The sequence below is a fragment of the Neltuma alba genome, unplaced genomic scaffold, assembly GCF_004799145.2.
Source record: "Neltuma alba isolate B1F8T4 unplaced genomic scaffold, ASM479914v2 tig00011775_pilon, whole genome shotgun sequence".
Classification (NCBI taxonomy): Eukaryota; Viridiplantae; Streptophyta; class Magnoliopsida; order Fabales; family Fabaceae; genus Neltuma; species Neltuma alba.
In genome coordinates this window covers 186,794-207,050 of record NW_021636398.1, presented here as the reverse complement: position 1 = coordinate 207,050, position 20,257 = coordinate 186,794, and the positions used below count along the sequence as shown (strand labels likewise).

The following is a 20,257-nucleotide window of genomic DNA, read 5'->3' as shown; positions in this document are numbered from 1 at the left end:
TTCCTCAATATATGTCATTCATCTTTAATGGGCTTTAGGGTTTTATCGGTAGCAATTTTTTTACTAAGTACAAGTATCTTTTCATTAGAGATAATTCTATTTAAGGTAGTGTACTTTCAACGGGCATTAGAACTTTCGTTCATGATAAATTCAGCTCCCATTTTAATGGGCTTCAGAAATGAAAAATAGATTTTTAATGGACTTTGTAAGTTCCAAGCGGCCTCTGGTAGCCCAAACATATAATGGCCTAATAAAACCAAAGTGATAAACAGTAACATATATTGCACACAAAAAAGAAACAGTAACGAATAGGGAAAAACACAGAAAAATACAACTTTAACTCCATAATTTCCAAAACGTTCAGCTAATTTCACAAATCCCATTTTGGTACCATGAGACCAAATTGGGATTATTATGTGAAAAGAAAAGATCAAATTGCCCTTCATTTTAAATATTATTTTTAAAATATCACAACCCCTACTGGTCGGCCCATCACCGGAGCTCCAGCGGTGGCAGTCCCCGGAGCTCCGGCTACCAATCGACAATTGGTCACCAGAGCTCCATCGATCGGAAATTTTTTTTAAAAAAATTTTTACAACTTCAATATAACGGTTAACAACTTTTGTAATGCTATTAACAACTTTAGTATAGCAATTAACAACAGTTTTTCTGGGAAATTTAAACTCCGGCGACCAGAAACAATTTTTTAAAAAATTTTACAACTTCAATATAACCTTTAACAATTTTTGTAACGCTATTCACAACTTCAATACAGCAATTAACAACAGCTTTTCTGGGAAATTCAACAACTCCGGCGACCGGAAATAATTTTTTTGAAAATTTTTACAACTTCAATATAACCGTTAACAACTTTTGTAACGCTATTAACAGCTTCAATAGAGCAATTAACAACAGCTTTTCTGGGAAGTTCAACAAACTTCGCGCGACTAGAAACAATTTTTTTGAAAATTTTTACAATTTCAATATAAACCGTTAAAAACTTTTGTAACGCTATTAATAACTTCAATATAGCAATTAACAATAGGTTTTCTAGGAAATTCAACAACTCCGGCGACCGGAAACAATTTTTTTGAAAATTTTTACAATTTCAATATAACCGTTAAAAACTTTTGTAACGCTATTAATAACTTCATATAGCAATTAACAATAGGTTTTCTAGGAAATTCAACAAACTCCGGCGACCGGAAACAATTTTTTGAAAATTTTTACAAGTTCAATATAACCGTTAACAACTTTTGTAACGCTATTAACAACTTCAATATAGTAATTAACAAGTTTTTTGGAAAATTCAACAAACTTCGGCGACCGGAAACAATTGTTTAAAAATTTTTTACAACTTCAATATAACAGTTAACAACTTTTGTAACGTTATTAACAACTTTAGTATATCAGTTAATAACAGATTTTTCGAAAATAGAGTTACAAAAGTTGTTAACTGCTATACTGAAGTTGTTAATAGAGTTACAAAAGTTGTTAATCGTTATATTGAAGTTGTAAAAATTTTCAAAAAAAATTGTTTCCGGTCGCCAGAGTTTGTTGAATTTCCCAGAAAACTTGTTGTTAATTACTATATTGAAGTTGTTAATAACATTATAAAAGTTGTTAACCGTTATACTGAAGTTGTAAAAATTTTCAACTTCAGTATAACGTTAACAATTACATTTTTTTGAAAACTTTTACCAATCCAATATAACGGTTAACAATTTTGATATAGTAGTTAACAACAAGTTTTTTGAAAAATTCAAAAAGTGGCATTTTTATAACTTCAGTAATGCCTTTAACAAACTCAAAAACCTGTTGTTAACTGCTATACTGAAGTTGTTAATAGGGTTACAAAAGTTGTTAATCGTTATACTGAAGTTGTAAAAATTTTCAAAAAAATTGTTTCTGATTGCCGGAGTTTGTTGAATTTTCCAGAAAAGCTATTGTTAATTGCTATATTGAAGTTGTTAATAGCATTACAAAAGTTGTTAACGGTTATATTGAAGTTGTAAAAATTTTCAAAAAAATTGTTTCCGATCGCTGAAGTTTGTTGAATTTCCCAAAAAAGCTGTTGTTAATTGCTATATTAAAGTTGTTAATAACATTACAAAAGTTGTTAACGGTTATATTGAAGTTATAAAAATTTTCAAAAAATTGTTTCCGGTCGCCGGAGTTTGTTGAATTTCCCAGAAAAGCTGTTGTTAATTGCTGTATTGAAGTTGTAAATAGCGTTACAAAAGTTGTTAACGGTTATATTGAAGTTGTAAAAATTTTCAAAAAAAATTTTTCCGGTCGCCCGGAGTTTGTTGAATTTTCCAAAAAAGCTATTGTTAATTGCTATACTGAAGTTGTTAATAACATTACAAAAGTTGTTAATCGTTATATTGAAGTTGTAAAAATTTTCAAAAAAAGGTTCTGACCGACGGAGCTCCGGTGACCAATTGTCGGTTGGTCGCCGGAACTCCGGTGACCGGCCGGCCAGTAGGGGCTGTGATATTTTAAAAATAATATTTAAAATGAAGGGCAATTTGGTCTTTTCCTTTCATATAATAATCCCAATTTGGTCTCATGGTACCAAAATGGGATTTGTGAAATTGGCCGGACGTTTTGGGGATTATAGAGTTAAAGTTGCATTTTTCTGTTTTTTCCCCTAACATATATATGGGAAATTTGCAAAAAAAAAACATTGGGAATATAAGAAATTTCAAATTGGATTTTGAAATTTTGTAAATGACAGAAAGAGTTAATGACCCAATCTGTCATTTGTAAAATTAAGAGGAATTGATAATTTTGTTATCATCTGTATTTTTTCACTGCAATGATTTAAGGAATCACTATAAGGATTTAAGCGTTACCTAGAGTTGTATAGAGAATAACTACTCACTTTTTTGTAATCAGGTGTCTTATTATTAACTACAACAAATCATGTAATCACTAGAATAGTATAAGCATTACCTAGATTCGTGTAGAAAATAATTACTTACTTTTTCATGGTCAGGTACTGTGTTATCAACTGCAACTAATCATGTGATTATTAGAATAGTGTAAGCGTTACCTAGATTTGTTTAGAGAATAACTACTCATTTTTGCTTGGTCAGGACAAAGTTGTTATTTCCTCTTGATTTTACAAATGACAGATTGAGTTATTGATCCTTTTTGTCATTTACACAATTCTAAGATCTAATCTGAAATTTCTTATATTCCAAGAGTTTTTTTGGGATTTTTCTTATATATATATTGGCATTTTAGTTTACTCATATTTATTATTTGAATTAGAAATTTTTATATGATCTTTCCTTTTGTTTTTGTTTGTTTAAAAATAAATAGAAAGATATTAAAAATTTTAAAAAGGTCTAAAACCCCGGGTCACGGTGGAGCTTGTGAAAGGACATTTTAAAGTAAGGGAGCTTCTTACATTCAGCACATTCAAGACTAAGCCCGTCAAGTACAGTCCTATAAGGCTCGACCCAATTTCCACCCTCTAATTTTGAACATCCTAACATAATATAAACACACCATTGATACCCTGTTAGTGTTTTAGATTTGTACAATTGAGTCTTGACGAGTATTTATTTTGAATTATATTACATTATACCATTTGTATAAACGTATATAGTAATACTTGTAAAAAAACCTCAAGCAAACATTATTATAGGTTTTTTTTTAACCACATGTAGGAGTTAATTCTATTCCAAAAACTGTCAGATGTTAAATATGGACACATCTTCTAATAGAAATTTAAATATTAGTTTGCCACTGCAATACCTATTATTATTATAGGCTTTAACTTGTCCTATTGTTAAATAGATCAAGGGACTGTTTGGGAAATAGGAGAAACAATTTTTAAAATTTTTTTTTTGTAAATAAAGATAAATTTTTTTATATATTTTTATCACTTTTGAAATCATAGTTTGGTTTCTATCCAAACACTCTCAAACCTGAACCATATTAGGATGTAGCTTGGGTCATAACCCTATAGTCATTTTGATCCTTCAGGCTTCAACATATAATTCACTTCTTTCCCCCCTTTTGAAGTTTGAAAAATAATAATAATAATACTCCTCCGGTCCTTAATATAAGATCCATTTAACTAATTTGATTAGATTAAGGAAGTTAGGTAAGTTAGTTAATTATAAAAAATGTGACACATCTTTCCTAAAACACCATAATCATCTTTCTTAATACCTCTTTTTGTTCTTTTACTTGACTATAGTTGAGGGACTATCTATAGGGGTAATTTAGAGAAAATTGATAAATATGAGAAATGGGTCTTATATTTAAGACCAAAACCAACTCAATAATTGGGTCCTATATTAAGGAACGGAGGAGTAGATAATAATCATTTGGGAAAAAAAAAAAAAACTGGTGAGAATTATATGGAGCGGTTGAGTCCTGGACAATCTCCGGACCGTGAACGTCCTCTGCTTCAACCTTGATCCCCCTCATCCCGTGCCCCTTGTGTCTGTCGCTGTCCCTCGTACTCCACTGTCGTTCCTCGTTCAACCTGTTGCCTCCTCTGCGGCCTTTCATTGCCGTCGTCCCCTGAATGCCCAGGCGTGAAAAATTCAAGGTTCTGGTGTGAGGGAAGATAGACAATTTGGAAGTGTTTTTGTGAAGGTAAGATGTTGAAGTTACTTTTTCATGTTTGAATGTTCTGAATTTTGTTTGAATTCTGGAGGTTAACCGAAGGATTTGGGTTGGAAATGTTTCCAGTGTTGAAGTGGTACACCGAAGATGCCAAAGAGAGTTCTAGTTATTCTACATTAGTGTTTAGTCTGTTTGTAAACTCTGTTCTGTTCTTTCCAGGGTTTGGACACCCATCTATCGTGCTGAAATGGAGTAGAATGTTGAAGCGATTACTTGTGTATGCAGCAAAAATTTAAGTAGATTTTTGGAGAAATGAAGTTCGACAAGTGAGAAAGAAGTATTTGAAACTTGGAAGGTGAGATTCTGCGATTTAAAACTTCGAATTATTGACCCTCTTGTGGAGAAGATTCACGCCTTTCTTTTAATTGGGATGATGGGATCAGTAAATTATAGAAGAATTGAGATGAGGGAAAGAGATTGGAGGAGTGAAGGGGGATAGAAATGTGCTGCCGAAAAATCTTTGGCAGTCCACGTCCTTCTTTGAGTTTGGCAATTTGCAATGCTTCGAAGGATTGGCAAAAGACACTAAATTCAATTTGCTCATTCTTCTTTCTGTTCATTCTATTTCAGCAAAGCATTGAATTATAAGCTCTTTGTTTCACAATTAAAAGTTTCAGGAATTGGAAGCAGATCAGTTATTGAACCACACAACCTCTGATTCTTGAAATTCTTGTCTGAATCGATGGGCAACGTTATTGAATCCTTTGCTTCAGGCATCGGAAATGTTCTCGGCAAAATCTTTGGCTCCCCAGTTGATTTCCTTTCTGGAAAGTCTTGCAGGTAAAAGCAATATTCACTTTATTGCATTATAGAACCACAGACAACTAACTATCAAATAATCTTAATTCCTAGTCACACGCATGATACTGCAGTTTCAGTAAATAGAGTAACCTAGGACAATTATAAACAAATGTGTAAATATGTAAGTACAAAGCCACCAAAAAAAAAAAACCTTTGAATATGACCATTTTTTGATTGGTTTCCTTACTTAAATGTGACACACCAGGTTCACTTAAAGATCTCTCTTTAATAAGAGTTTTTTATTTTTTTCAATTGACTTCTTAAGTTCCTCTTTCATATAATGCCGTTGGGATATGTTTTTCAGTTCAACTTGCCGACCCACATGGGATCTCATGTGTTACATCGAACATTTTTGCATTGCCAATTTGCTGAAGCTGGCCTTGGTACTGGTTCTGGTTTACATTGGTGAGGTTTCTTCTGAACTGTCTAGTGATTTCAATTGGGACAACAACACACACACACACACATCTATTATTCCGATGTCCCATCAGTTTGTTTAAAATGGCGGAAAATGAGCATTACCCTTTAGTCTTTTCTTGTTTTTGTTCCCATTTTGCAGCTGGTTTATTCATTTACCTATTATATAAACTGGCCAAATGTGCATGCGTTGGGGTGACCATTTGCAGATCGATATGTGCATGCTTGTCTTGTTGGTTCCACCTATGGGAGCGTTCTTGCACTTTCTTGTGTGTCAAGTTATGCAACCTCAAAAGAAGAAGAAGATCATCAAGGGAAAGGTTTGACAACACAAGTGAACAATATTACAGTGATGAAGGCCCTTCCTATTATGGTCGAGGATCCGAAGAAGCGAATCGATCGTTCTCTCGTAGGAGGAGAAACTATAAAAGCTCTCACTTGAGAAACTCCTTGAGGCCAAGAAAACAGCGAGCCCGACTTAGAATCAAAGCAGATGTTAGCCATAAATATGACGAGAAGAGGAACCACATTGCTGGTAATCTCCATCATGATGGAAACAGAAATGCTATCATTAGGCATGGCAATCAGCATAGCAGCAAAGTTCATGACCTTAAGATGGTTAGGACATTTAAGTTTGTGAATAAAGGCCTCAAATCTAAGAGGAGAGGAACTCAAAGGCATAAGAAGTACTAGAATTTTTCAAGATCCTGATGGGATTTGTAGTATGTATGTATGCATGCGTATGTGGGGAGATTCTCTGCTGTTCAACCTTGTACTCGCCCCGCAATAGATGTCTTGTGGTCTATATGTGTACTTAATTAATTAACAATATCTCAATCAAAATCTTTGCATTGTTACAATAATATTGCTTTTGTTTCTGGCCCATGCTATGTAAGTTCCAAATTGGCTTGATGCACATCATGCTACTTCAGACGTGTAAAAGGCTGCTTTCTGTGCTTTTGCTGTCAAAGTTCATGAGTAAGATGAGGCAACATTCAGTTAATCAATCGTGATCAAATATACTCCTGTCGTACTTTTTATTTTTACCAAGATTAAGAAAAATCTTAAATTTTATTAATACTATCTTAATATTTAACATTTTTGAGTTAAAGTGTTTAAATACTCCAAAAGTATTTATAAAAGAGTAGTCAGCATCTAATTTTTTTTTTTTTTAGTTTTTATTCGTGGCAAATATGCCCTGATCATTATCCATCACTAAATATGACCATTAAATTATACGGTTTGATCAGTATCTTTAACGATCAAATCAATGGTGGGTGATAGTTCATGATAGAAATACTTGAAATAAAATTTTTCAGGTATATTAGACGGGAAAAAAAAAAACACTTTCAAGAGGTGTGATGGATGGTCCTTCGTGATGCTTTCAAGATATAAGGACCTTAATCTTATATTTTTTTAAACTTTATCTTTATTTAATTATATACTTATGAGAAAATAACAGTTAATGTGGTAAATAAAAAAAAAATTATATATTCATATAAAAAATTAATGATGTGACTTATAAATAGATAAGAAAAAATCTTGCCTCTATCTTGTATTACCTCTGTTTTTAATATAATAACTTATGTGACTTTTATGTTAGTACTAAATATAATATCCCAATCCATTGTTTCTATATTTATTCATTTTTTCAAAATAGCTCCTGTGATAATGCTAATTTTAGCTAAGACATTTGATTAACAAGTATATTTTAGGAAATATAACATCTATTTATTATAAATAATTAATTTAAGTAATTTTCTTAATCTACTCAAATTAGTCATTATATTAACGATCGGAGATAGTAAATAGAATAAAGGAATATCCAATTTATAATAAACTACATTATCTATAAGTTATGAATACGTGGTTTATTTTCTGAAAAAATTAACATGGTTTATTTTCGATTTTATGATGCAATACCTGAGATCGACATTTAGTTGTACAAAAATACATACCAAAATAAATAGGCAATGGATTTGCTAATCTTCAATCAATTCGGATCTGTCCTTTAACTCTCTTTTTTCTCCTCCTTTTTATCTTGAGTCTCCATCTCAGATTTTTCCTAGGAATAATAGGGAAGGAAAATGACATTAAAAAAAAGTTAAAAATTACAATATTCTAATTCAGATGCCTAAGATTTCAAAATATTATGAATAAGTGTTGAACAACAAATAATAAGAAATATACTAGAAATGATAAGTTATTTATTAATAAGTTGTGAGTTAGTAATGACAAGTGCTAAACAGCAAATGATAAAAAATATAATGGTAATAACAAATTTAACAGCTTTTTTTTAAAAAAAAAAAACTGATACAAGGCCATTTAATCATTTGACTATATTTACAAAATACCACATCAAACACAACTTCTTTTTATGAGATTTTGAAATCTTAGATGCCTAAATTAAAATATTATAATATTCAACTTTTTTTTAATTTCATTTTTCCAATTTATATTGGAGAACCAGCAGAAACGAGAGAAGTTGATAATTTTGTTGATTTACTTGCTATTTACTCTCTCGTTTATCGCCTTTGTGTTTGAATAGGACTTCCCAAGAATCTGGGGAATAAACCGAATGCTCGCGCGCACGCGTGTCGGTGATATCCCGACAATTTACAACGCATGATTGTCTGCAGTCTGCACGTTGCTGGCTTCCACGACAAATAGAAGTTTTCATCCATGCCCCTGTCTTTTTGTTACATTACCATTTGGCTCCCTCCTCACCTCTTTTTTTTTTTTTTTGTCCCCTAAGATCGGGATGGCATGTGACGCGTAATAATTTAAAAAACTTCTAGATCATTGTACTTTTCTATATTAAAATTTTCCGAAATTTTTTTAAATATTCTTAAAATAAAAAATTGTATGAAATCTAGTTAATTTTTTTATTAAAAGACAAATTTTATTTAAAGTAAAATAAAAAGATTACATCCTAAAAAGACCGGCCCATCATAATAGGCATATGTGAACTCAGTCCAAACAACTCATGAAAAGAAGGCGGCTCAACAAAAAAGTAAAAACATTGAACAGAAAATTATAAAACTAGCTAAATCGAGTGCACTTTTCAAGGCCAAAAAAAAAAAAAAATTCGAGAGCACTTTTTCCTGTGTTCACATGAAATCAATACATGAGCAAACCATACTTGATTTTAACATTAAAGTTATTTTTGCTTTGAAAAATTAGATAATTTTAACTTTTAAGAAGATTAACTAATTTTAATTAATTTATGTAAATTAATTAAAAGTGACTTATCAAAATAGAGAAATATTAGACAAGAGATATTTGTGAACTAATGTAAGTCATATTATTCAAAACAGTATCAGAAAAAAGGATAAAATATTGTACCAAAAAGATGTAAGACAATAGTGCATAATTTTTCATGGATTTATCAATATGTTTAACAAAACAAACACCAATATAGGGGCGGTTTGGATTAGCTGATTGGCGATTAGAAAAGTATCTTATTATCAATTTGACTTTTAAAAAAGTGAAATTGGGTGATGTGACTTATGTTTGGATTGGATTTTATAAAAGTTAGTTTGTAAAATTAGATTGGGTAAAAAGTTGTTTGGATTATGACTGAATAAGTAATTTTAGTTTGTAAAATTAGTAATGAGTAAGACTTTAATTAAATAATAAAAAATAAAAAATTATCAATTTACATAATATTATAATTTTAAATTATTTATAAGCTCTTGTTGATCTCATATATTTTTATTTTATTTTTTACCATTTATTATAAGGGAATATTTAAAAACAAAAGTATATTTCTAACATTTATTAGTTTTAACTAATTTAACTGATTTTTCATTCTCTACAAATTAGTTATTTGAAACTTATAATAAGAACCAAATGAGGTAGTAAATTTCTTAATTTTTTTCTCTTTCCATGTTTCAAAAGCCATAAGTCAGCCTCTTTGGCAAAGCGTTTGAAGGGGGTAAAAGTAGTAGTATGATAAGTCAGTTTGCAAATTTGAAAGCTATTTGTCACAGTTTTTGGCTAATCTGACCTATAAGTCAAAAGCTACTTTTTTAAGTACGACTGCAAAAAAACACCTAAAACTTACTTATGACTTATACAAAATAGGTTTTGGAATTAAAAGACATTTTATCCTTATATTGTTTTTATGCTTCTCTCTATATTTTTTGTGTTTCCCAATCAATTTTAGTTATTTATTTTTAATATTATTTTTAGTGAAAATAATTTTTAATCGTTTTTATAATATTTTTATTTTAATTTTTATATTATATTTACAAAAATTATGCAGAGTATATCATTTAATTAATTATATAATATTATTTGGTTCGAAAATTTTCACATTACTATAATTTCTAATTTAAATATATTTTATTCATTAAATATAACTTTATTAAATTATTATATTTTGTAAATTCATACTTTAATATTTTTTATTATTTAATAGAAGTCACACCATTTTGGTTATTCTATAAACTAAATTCACTTATTCAATCATAATCCAAACAATTTTTTACTTTACAAACTAATTTTTACAAAAGTTAATCTAAACATAAATCATATTACCGAATCTCACTTTCTACTTAATCTAACTTTTTTTAGAAGTCAAGTTGAAAATAAGTTACTTTTTCTATCACTAATCGAAACGGATCTAATAGCTAATTTTTACTTATAACTTATTATAACTTTTAATGTATAAGTCAGATTGTTCAATCCCCAATCCAAATACCACAAAATTTTCAAACACGTTTCTACTTAAAAATAATAATTTATTGCCCTCCAAACTCTGAGCCAAATAGGCTTTTTTCTTAATAGGAGTTAAATGATAAATTAGCAAAACTTGCGTGAGTTAAACTATAAAAGATTCTTTCTTTATTTGTATATATATAAAAGATTCTTTATTGGTATTTATGTTATTGAGATTGAAGATTCAGCTCGCCGGACAATTCTTCTGTTTCTCTCTCACCAACCCCTTTGACCTTTGGCGGCCATTCACGCGTATTACCACGCGTGTTTCCCACTCTCATCTTCCTTCTTATTTCCCTTTTTTTTTCAAAAAAAGAAACCCCCCCCCAAAAAAAATCCACCGCAAAATTTGAGACTTCTAGTCTTCATTATTTCTCTATATTTCTTCTTCATTTCTCATTCCATAATTTTAATTCCTACCATTTGCAAGGTAAATTTGTAAAAAATAATTAAAGTAGACCATATCATACAAAATGCATAATCATAAATAATTAACATAAATTTTATTAAATCTATTATATTTATAAATTACAATAGCAAACCAATCATCAAAAGGAGGGAATTTGATTCTCTCTATTTATCTCTTGAGAATAATTTTGGTTATTCTAATAGTATCAAGATAAAAAAGAATATTTTATATAAATAAATAAATAACAAGGTCACATACGGTTTTGGCAGTACAAATTGTCTTTTCTTTATCATGAGATCATTTGGACAACCAAAAAAAAAATTCACACTAGACAAATGAAAACAATACTAAAGAGGATATGGTCTCCAAAGTAGCATAAAAAGGCAATATTCGCAATTCATATAAATATATATATATATATATATATTTCTATATATGAATTTTGGAAAGAAAGATACCAATAAGTTGGGGAGAAAAAGACAGACAGTAATAGAGAAAGATATTTTTGTGGCTAAAATCTGACTTTGATAATTATATTTATAATTTTCTATATTACGATATTTTTTCTTAAAAAAGAAATTTCCTATGTTATAATAAATAAAGAATTTAGAAAAAAAAGTGCTAAAAAACTCCTCATTACAAAATTTATTGAGCATAGGTATTTAAAATTTGTTTAAAAAACCATATGTGCAATTATCAATTGGCGCATTTTTTTTCTCTATTTATGTATAAGTGTAAATATGCAATTTTATTTTTCAAGTGCATCCCCTGAAAAAATTGAAGTGCGAGGTATACTTGAGAAATAAGATTAGAATAAAATTATATATTTATCTTGTATACAATCTATCCTTTTTTTTTTCCGGATATACAGTTCATCTTTAGTTGTCTAAAACATCAAATATTTACACATAATTAACAAAGAGCTGTTGAGGTAAGTCCTTGTGTACATTTTGAGTGGGACATTTTCCAGCAACTTTACAAGGAGGAATCTATTGAGAAAATCCTGTGGGCGTGAAGCCACGCGCTAGAAAGGGAGGATGGAAATGGAGAATCCCTCACGCAGGAACCCCTAAAACCACTTTGGTGAGCTCGTCCTAAGAAGTAACGCCCCCTTCCCAACGGCTCAACGCCAACTATTTCCTCCCATTTAATTCACATAGAAATACTCTCACAGACATACACAGGGAAGAGAGGAAGAAGGAGCAAAGAGACGACAATGTCGATCGCCTTCTGCTTCTCTCCTTCCTTCTCTTCTTCCTCCTCTTGTAACCTTCATACCTTTGCTTCTTCTTCTTCTTCTTCATTGCCTTCCTCTTCCTTCCTCAACCTCCGCCTCTCTCTCCCTTCTCCGCCACTCGTTTCTTCCTCATCTTTCTCTTGCCAGCGCAGGAACTTGCCTTTTGTTCTCTACTCCTCTTCCTCTTCCCCCACTGTCACTGTGACCACCGGCGGCGGCGGGATCGGAGGAGGTGGATTCTCTGGAGGTGGCGGCGGAGATGATGGCGGCAATGCTGGGGATGATAATGAAAAGAATGAGGCTATTTTGGTGTTGGCGGAGGTAGGGAGGTCGCTGGAGAGTTTGCCTAAGGACTTGGCGACGGCGATCAAGGATGGCAGGATTCCTGCTTCGGTTGTGTCTCGGTTTTTGGAGCTCGAGAAGTCTCCTTTTTTCAGATGGCTGCTTCAATTTGGTGGCTTCAAAGAGCGTCTTTTGGCGGATGATCTGTTCTTGTTCAAAGTCATCATGGAGTGCGGTGTTGGCATGTTCACCAAGGTTTGTGTTTTCTGCGTTTGATTTGATCGTATGGGGACTTGGGTGGAAGAATATAACGCAAATGTGTAGTACTTTTAAATGTTCTGCTTCTAAGATATGTGGTTTCGCAGCTTTTTTCTTTGTTTGTTGACTTTTTGCGGATTCTGTCAAATAACATGCAGAGATTCTTTCAGGCTTGTTATGTACGCTGGCTTTTCTTGTCACGATTAAAGCTGTTTTAGTTTAGGTGTGAATGAGATCTCTTGGTTGTTTGGATGAGGAAATTCATGTGTAGTTTCAAAATAATCCTTAGTCTTCGAGCCTAAGCTTTTTCATTTTATGACGTCCCTTTCCAAGGGGAAAGCATGGAATTAAAATTTACAAATGCTGACAAGATGCAGGATAAAACAGAGATCAAGAACATTCATTTGTATACGCTGATATGCTATTCCTTACTTGTCCATGTGTTCTCACAGAAATTAATTAATGACTTAAATATTCTCAATAACTCATTCGACTTTAAAACGACTCTCGATGGTTAAAACTAAAAACTCTAAGAGTTAGATGCCATATGATTTATCAAACAACATCTCAGTCCAGAGAAATTATCTTATGAAACAATTATGACAAATTGACGAGGTATACTTCTTCCCTTCCCCCTCTCTTTAAGCATGTGCTAATTGACAGCGTCCATCTACTTATTTGTTTCCTTGGTTCTATTTCTCAGACTGCTGCTGAGTATGAGCGACGCAGAGAAAAATTTTTCGATGAGCTGGAAATTGTTTTTGCTGACGTGGTATGAACATTCTCATTACATTATTGCTAATTAGTCTGAATACTGTTCTGCTATCTTTCTGGTTACAGCACGCCTTTGAATAGTTCATTCGGGGCAACAACACGATCAACACCACTACCTGGTTATAAACTGCCTTTAATACACTTATACATTTCCTGGTCTTTTTATTTTTTCGCTTAGAGCCCTTTTTCAATGGATATATATTCACTGCCTCCGATTCTAAATTTAAGGTCATTTGAGGGTTTCGGTTTGGTCTTAAATACAAGGGACCATTCCCTTTTGTCTCCCATACTAATATTTTCCTTTCCATAATATCCCTATTTATTGAGCCATTTTTATCTCTGCCCTTCAAATTTTAATAATTAAATGAATGGTTATTTTTGGAATAGTGTCACACATTCTCTGCATATTAATTATAAACAACCAACTTATCTACTTTTTTTGGGTTCTACAAATTAGGTAGACAAGAGGAAGTGTAGTGAAAGGGGATTCTATTGACACCTCTCAGTACGTTGTGTCTGGCTTGATCACCATTCATACAACTGTACAGAAAATAAATTATTCATTACCTTCACTATGAATTTTCAATAATTTCTCATTTGTTCAATGTTGAGAATCAATGCAAGGTCAATATATGTGATAAAGGTGAAACAACATTGCAATTGAAAGCAAATATCGAGCTTTTTTTTTTTTTTTTTTCTTTTGCCTTGTTGATGAAATTTTATGCTTGAGTAGGTTTCCTCACAATAATGATCTCTGACAACTTAGAATGGTGCGTTATATTTCTTGATTGTTTAGTAACATTGAAAACGAATGTATTCAGCCGTTGTTTACATTTTCTGAAAGTGAATTTTCTTTGTTTGGCTAAAGGACTATTCTTTCGTTGAAGATAACTTTATACTAACATCTGAACTTAATGTGTGATATGTGTGTGTGTCTACATTTTGTACCTTGCATTTTTTTTTCCTTTCGTCAGTTCATTGAGGATATTACACTCTGTGAAATATCTGTTAATTTAATTGCGTAACTTACCTCTTACTTCTTAACATCAGGTCATGGCCATTCTTGCTGATTTCATGCTGGTTTATCTGCCTGCACCTACTGTATCTCTTCGACCAGCACTTGCAATCAATGCAGGACCAATTGCAAAGTTTTTCCACAACTGCCCTGACAATGCATTTCAGGTCTTTATATTTCATGTGGATTGATGGCTTAGACTTAATACAGTTCATTTCTGCCAATTTTTGTCAGTGATTGGTTGTCGAAAACATTTTTTTTTACCTGCAGGTGGCTCTCTCCGGAACATCATATTCCTTAATACAAAGGGTTGGCGCAATTCTGGTATGTACCATTTGGTAATCTGTGTCTTGCAGCTTGTAATTTCATCCTCTTATATACTTCTAATACTTACTTTTCTATATGATTTTTTCCCCATGGCACAGCGTAATGGATCAAAGCTTTTTGCTGTGGGAACTGCTTCGTCACTGGTTAGTTCTTATCTTTATGGGAGATTTAACTCTTTCTTGTTTGAAAAGATAAGCCATTTAGAGTTTGGGCATTGTTTGATTGTATCTGGCCTATGATTTACATGGGTTGATTGATCTGGCCCTCTCATTTGCGGTAAACATTGTGTGGTTCTAGCCAGAACTAAGTATTGTATGAATTCAAGTATGATAAAGAGCAGAAAAAAAGCTGGGATTTTGATTGTTATTGCCTGTATTTAAAAAATAATTCTCGATGGCTATCCATTATTTTGTACACTTTAGTGATGCTTTATGCATCTGGCTGTCAGTGATATGCATCTGGACTGCTGGGAGTCCATTGCCTTCATCCTTATCATTATACTGGACGAGTCTTCCTTCATCACATGGCCCCGTCCATTTCCTGTCTGTTGAAAGTTGTAGCATGCAATGAGAGTGTAAACATGATTAAGATAATTCACTCAACAATGTAAATATTGGGAGTAGCACCCCTTGTTGATTTATTAATCATCGTTGAACTAATAACGCCAATAGAATAGAATCTTTCATCAGTGGACTAATGCTATGAATAGGGGGCAAATCCCAGGCTAGTCAATGTATATGTGGATAAAATGAACATATTCCTTTATTTGAATAATTTATATGGTGGCCCTGTCTCTATATAGTTATGCTTATATCCCTTCTAGACCAAATAGAAGGTGTTCATTCTCCCTGAGTGGGAGGACTGATTTGCCATGCATGGTATACATCTAGTATAAATAATTCTGAATGCGTTCAAATGCAACCCTAAATCTTTCAGTAATTTGTTCTTTAGAGTGATATTGGGAAAAGAGGCTGTCAAGGATTGATATTTTGTAGCTTTCTTTATTAATCTCTTCTCAGTTTTTTTCCCTAAACTGTTCTGAGTTGAAGTGGACTTGGGTATGGACACTGACACATTACTTTTTGTATTCATTCAGGTTGGGACAGCTGTGACAAATGCCTTGATTAATGCAAAGAAGGCTGTTGATAAGTCTTCTGCTGGGGAAGTTGAAAATGTTCCAATTTTATCCACCAGTGCAGCCTATGGTGTCTATATGGCAGTTTCCAGCAATCTCAGGTAAAAAAGATGGTAAATTTATTGGGGATTATGGTCTAGAGTCTGATAATGCTTCTAATAATTAATGTAACATTTGGAAATTCTATCTCATTGAAATTACTAGTTACAGAGATATGCACCGGGCATGGCATTGGGAAAATAATATGCAAAAAAAAAAAAGTGTAAGAAATTCAAATAAATCTTGTTGGATTGCTGACCACATGAGCATCACTCAGTATTCGATGGTCCAAAAAAAAAAAAAAATCAGTATTCTTTCTATCGGCTGCAGTCATGTTACTTACTTAATTTTACTTGAATGACTGATGTATTAACTCAATACACCATGATAAATTGCTCTGATAGAAAAGCTATGTTATGTTCAAAATTTTCAATTTGATAGTTCACTTTTAAAGTTCTATATTTTTTTCAGAACATTATGAATTTTGCTATGTCTATGTGACCTTCTTATGTTACTGATTGGACCTGGTAGATATAACGTGTCTTTTAGCCTTGGATTTTGTCTTGGTCCTAAAAAAGAAAAGAAAAGAAATCATGAGCCACCCATTCACAATTGGAATGTGTAAGAATTATATATATCCAATCATAGGAAGTTCTAGGTGCATCTCCTATGGCAGAAAACTCATGGTATAGAGGAAATGCACTTTTTTGCTTTTGCTTTTGCTATGTGGGCTGGTCACTTGGTTACACTGAAAAAAGAAATGTGGTAGCCTGTTCATAGCACCAGTGACTGGATATATCTGTGTGTGTGTTCTCTGTTTAGAATATGTAATTAACAAATTGATTATGTCATATTAGGTATCAAGTTCTTGCTGGAATAATTGAACAGCGGCTTTTGGAGCCTTTGCTACACCAGCATAAGCTTGCACTCAGTGCACTTTGCTTTGCTGTGCGGACGGGCAATACATACCTTGGTTCATTACTGTAAGGAATATCTTCCCTTTAATTTTTCTCTTCTTACCTCATTTTCATATGGAGAGCTTTACCTCTTGGTCAAGATTTTCAACAGATTTGCGAGACCAATCTCTCATTGCTGATACGCTTGCTCTAGAGAATAATATGTAGGACTGAAAGTACATCAAAAAATCCTTTTGCTGATATGCTTGCGGGGCAAAAAAAGAAGAAACTTTTTTTTTTTTTGGGGAAAGCTTTATTTGTTGGGAGGAGCTCATGTGTTGCGACTTTGTGGTGCAGGTGGGTGGATTATGCTCGTTGGATTGGAATTCAGTAGGCTTTACCTGCTTTAGAATATCAGAATTCTTCTAGGCTGCTCTCTCTGTGTTTGTGTGTTGATTACACGTGTTTCGTTTTAGGATATTATAAAGCGCAGGCCAGAACACAAAAAGGATTTTTTTTTACTTTTAATTTTTCAAAAAAGAGAGAGAGAGAAAGTAAAGTGTTTTGATTGGGATGTTTTATTGTAGGATGTATTAGGCTAGAGGTTTAGGTTCTGTGCCATCCTCCCTTTCATATACTTAAGTCTGCGGATTTAGATTATGACATTGGACTCAAGTTGGTGGACGTAATTTGAGTCTATGCATAATATGGATGTTGCAAAATTAACGGCCAATAAGAAACCTACTCTTTCCAGCATGAATATTTTGTCAGTCATTTGAAGGGGAATGATTTTTAATTTTAATAAATATATTTATCTTGCTACCGTGCTTGCATTCAGCTTGAATTCCTATTGAGAAAAACATGCAAAAAATTGAAAAATAAGCCATCTGTTAAAAATTTTATTAGTAAGAATGACTGGATAAATATTTATATATGCAAAGCTTGGTATTATGCAAATTTTATGCATAGTGAAATTAGGGGTGGTAATATGTGCAAACTTGCAAGTGTAGGCTGGCTCAGGATGGATTAGGATTTGGCTGTATGGGCCTCATAAAATGGCGGGGTGATGGATAGCAAACTATTTTTTTTTTTAAATTTTTAAATTTTTTTATACAATATAAACAGAATATAATAAAATTATTTTTTTTCTTCAAATGCTGATTTAAAATACTAAATAAATGATATGTGATTTTTTTAAATTTTTTTATGTAGAATATAAATATAATAATATAATTGTAATAATTAATAAAATTGAAAAAATAAAAATAATTGTGGGTTAGCCTAGTCCTTGTGGGTTGCTGGTTTAGTTGTGCGGACTAAAAAGTTGTTGGCGGGTTTTTTTTTAATTTCCTCAAAAGGATCAATATATATTAAAAAAAAGATAAATACTACTTTAATTTTTAATACAAATCTAACTAATTAATTTAAAAAAATAAAAATACTAAAATTATTTAATTATATCATATGTTGTGATTTTCATAGAATACTCATATATTATTAGACTATATATTGATTTATAAATCATGTAAATGAGTTTGAAACAAAACAATTAATGTAAATACTTTAATTTAAAGTAATTTAATTAAAATTTTATAATTTTTTTAAATTAATTAATTAAGTTTTATATTAAGTGCTGGAGGTAGTATTGTATAATTTATACGCTTATCCCAAGTGTAAGTTCACCCGGCCAGGCAGCGGTGGTCTTTGTACGATAATAAACGATAGGGGACAGCCACAGTTGTCTCTCACTCTTTTCGGTCCATTATCCTATTCGTACACAGTGGCCCAACTACTATAAAGTGAGCTTAAAAATAAATCATGATTGTATTTTTAAGAAGAAAATGTACTATTGATTTTAGTATTATTTCAATTATAGTTAACAATTAACTTTCCCTAAAACATTTTTGACAATAAAACTCATGAAGCATTGATTATTCAGATAAAATTAGAATAAGTAATATGCTTTACACGCAGTCTAAAGTAAGGGTTTGTTTGGATCCACGGTCAATAAACATGTTTGTATAAGTTAAGATAAAACTCCTTTCATATACTTATCTCTTATTATGTAAATCACAATTAAAAAATTACTTATAAGTTATTTTAAACAACCCCTAAGCCGTATTGTTTAAAGAGATACTTTCTTATAAGTCTTATACTACCTTCTCTTCTAAATATAATATCTAGTTTGCGGTGCAAATACATACTATTCAATTCTACTACTTCATTATTCCTTAATATAAGAGCTACTTAACTAATTTGAGTATATTAAGAAAATTAATAAGAATTAGTTATCTGTAACAAATATAAGTTGATTTCTCTAAAGTACTCTTTTTAATCATGACTACTCTTAGATGAAAATTCCTTAATATGTATAATCAACAAGGATACAATAAAATGAATTATAAATTTGAGAGACAAAGTTGATTGAAGGCTTATATTTATTATCAAATCCAACTTCCCAATTAGATTTTATATTAAGGATTAAAGGTTAGAGTAGTAAAAACTAAATTTTATATTTAGAGTTGGAGATAATATTACACACAGGGGGATTTATGGGATTCATATGAAGATGCACAGCCAAGTGAATGACGTTGGTATGGTTAGACAATAGAAGCATAGAGCTGCGGGCATTGGATTCCATATCTGCCACCAACCTCCACACTAACCACGTCACTTAAATGAATTACACTGTTAACCCATATGGCAATATTTGTAAGCAGTTATATTTTCCTATGTATATATATATATATTATCCTCCAGTAAATATTTCTACTTCTATGCTAGAGGGCAAGAGGCAGGTAATAATAGTGAAGGCATTTTACAAATACATTGCCAAATGAATGCCAAGGTCAAACTTCACTAATTAATTAAGAGGCATGCAAATTAAACGTGCAAACAAGAACTCTCAAGGTCCCAGCACAGCCACACAAAAGAAAAGACAAAGCCCATATCAATTACTATACCCAATTATACTGCCCATATCCACCAGCCTCTTTTAATCATGATTGTGAAATTTTATATTTATAGTTTAACTTTTCTATCGCACGTGCAGATATGTTTGGATTAATAAAGTGCAGAATCATATTATAATCGTTGAAACAATACAATTTAGTATTGTTCACGTAGAGCAACTATGTTCATCGATCTCCAACATTACACAAAATTTAAGCTCTATTATTGCAGAGACGAACGAAAGATTCATATAAATAGATGAAGTTGACCAATTGACAAACTTAAGTAAAAAACTCATGAGATCATCCTGTACAAGTTCTTAAAATGCAGCAGAAGGTGGAAC

At 31.8% G+C, this 20,257-nt stretch overlaps 2 protein-coding genes across 2 annotated transcripts; both read left to right on the top strand.

Moving 5' to 3' along the window:
- Nucleotides 1-4,438: 4,438 nt before the first annotated feature.
- Nucleotides 4,439-6,310, top strand: LOC114717767 (uncharacterized). The gene is made up of 5 exons (XM_028902962.1): nucleotides 4,439-4,620; nucleotides 4,810-4,945; nucleotides 5,262-5,430; nucleotides 5,756-5,856; nucleotides 6,078-6,310. Exons 3-5 carry the CDS (start codon nucleotides 5,333-5,335, stop codon nucleotides 6,308-6,310), a joined length of 432 nt encoding a protein of 143 aa, XP_028758795.1. The 5' UTR covers nucleotides 4,439-4,620; nucleotides 4,810-4,945; nucleotides 5,262-5,332.
- A 5,784-nt stretch (nucleotides 6,311-12,094) lies between these two features.
- On the top strand, nucleotides 12,095-17,715 carry LOC114717759 (protein RETICULATA-RELATED 4, chloroplastic). The gene is made up of 8 exons (XM_028902955.1): nucleotides 12,095-12,773; nucleotides 13,480-13,548; nucleotides 14,601-14,732; nucleotides 14,836-14,889; nucleotides 14,991-15,035; nucleotides 15,989-16,128; nucleotides 16,924-17,049; nucleotides 17,320-17,715. Exons 1-8 carry the CDS (start codon nucleotides 12,216-12,218, stop codon nucleotides 17,354-17,356), a joined length of 1,161 nt encoding a protein of 386 aa, XP_028758788.1. The 5' UTR covers nucleotides 12,095-12,215; the 3' UTR covers nucleotides 17,357-17,715.
- The last annotated feature ends 2,542 nt before the right edge of the window (nucleotides 17,716-20,257 follow it).

Excerpts from the sequence above, each read along its gene's own strand:
- LOC114717767 (XM_028902962.1), top strand. The coding sequence starts at position 5,333 with ATGGGCAACGTTATTGAATCCTTTGCTTCAGGCATCGGAAATGTTCTC. Across the intron at positions 5,431-5,755 it reads CTTTCTGGAAAGTCTTGCAG|TTCAACTTGCCGACCCACAT; the intron begins GTAAAAGCAATA and ends TATGTTTTTCAG. Across the intron at positions 5,857-6,077 it reads ACTGGTTCTGGTTTACATTG|ATCGATATGTGCATGCTTGT; the intron begins GTGAGGTTTCTT and ends GACCATTTGCAG.
- LOC114717759 (XM_028902955.1), top strand. The coding sequence starts at position 12,216 with ATGTCGATCGCCTTCTGCTTCTCTCCTTCCTTCTCTTCTTCCTCCTCT. Across the intron at positions 13,549-14,600 it reads AAATTGTTTTTGCTGACGTG|GTCATGGCCATTCTTGCTGA; the intron begins GTATGAACATTC and ends TCTTAACATCAG. Across the intron at positions 15,036-15,988 it reads TGGGAACTGCTTCGTCACTG|GTTGGGACAGCTGTGACAAA; the intron begins GTTAGTTCTTAT and ends GTATTCATTCAG.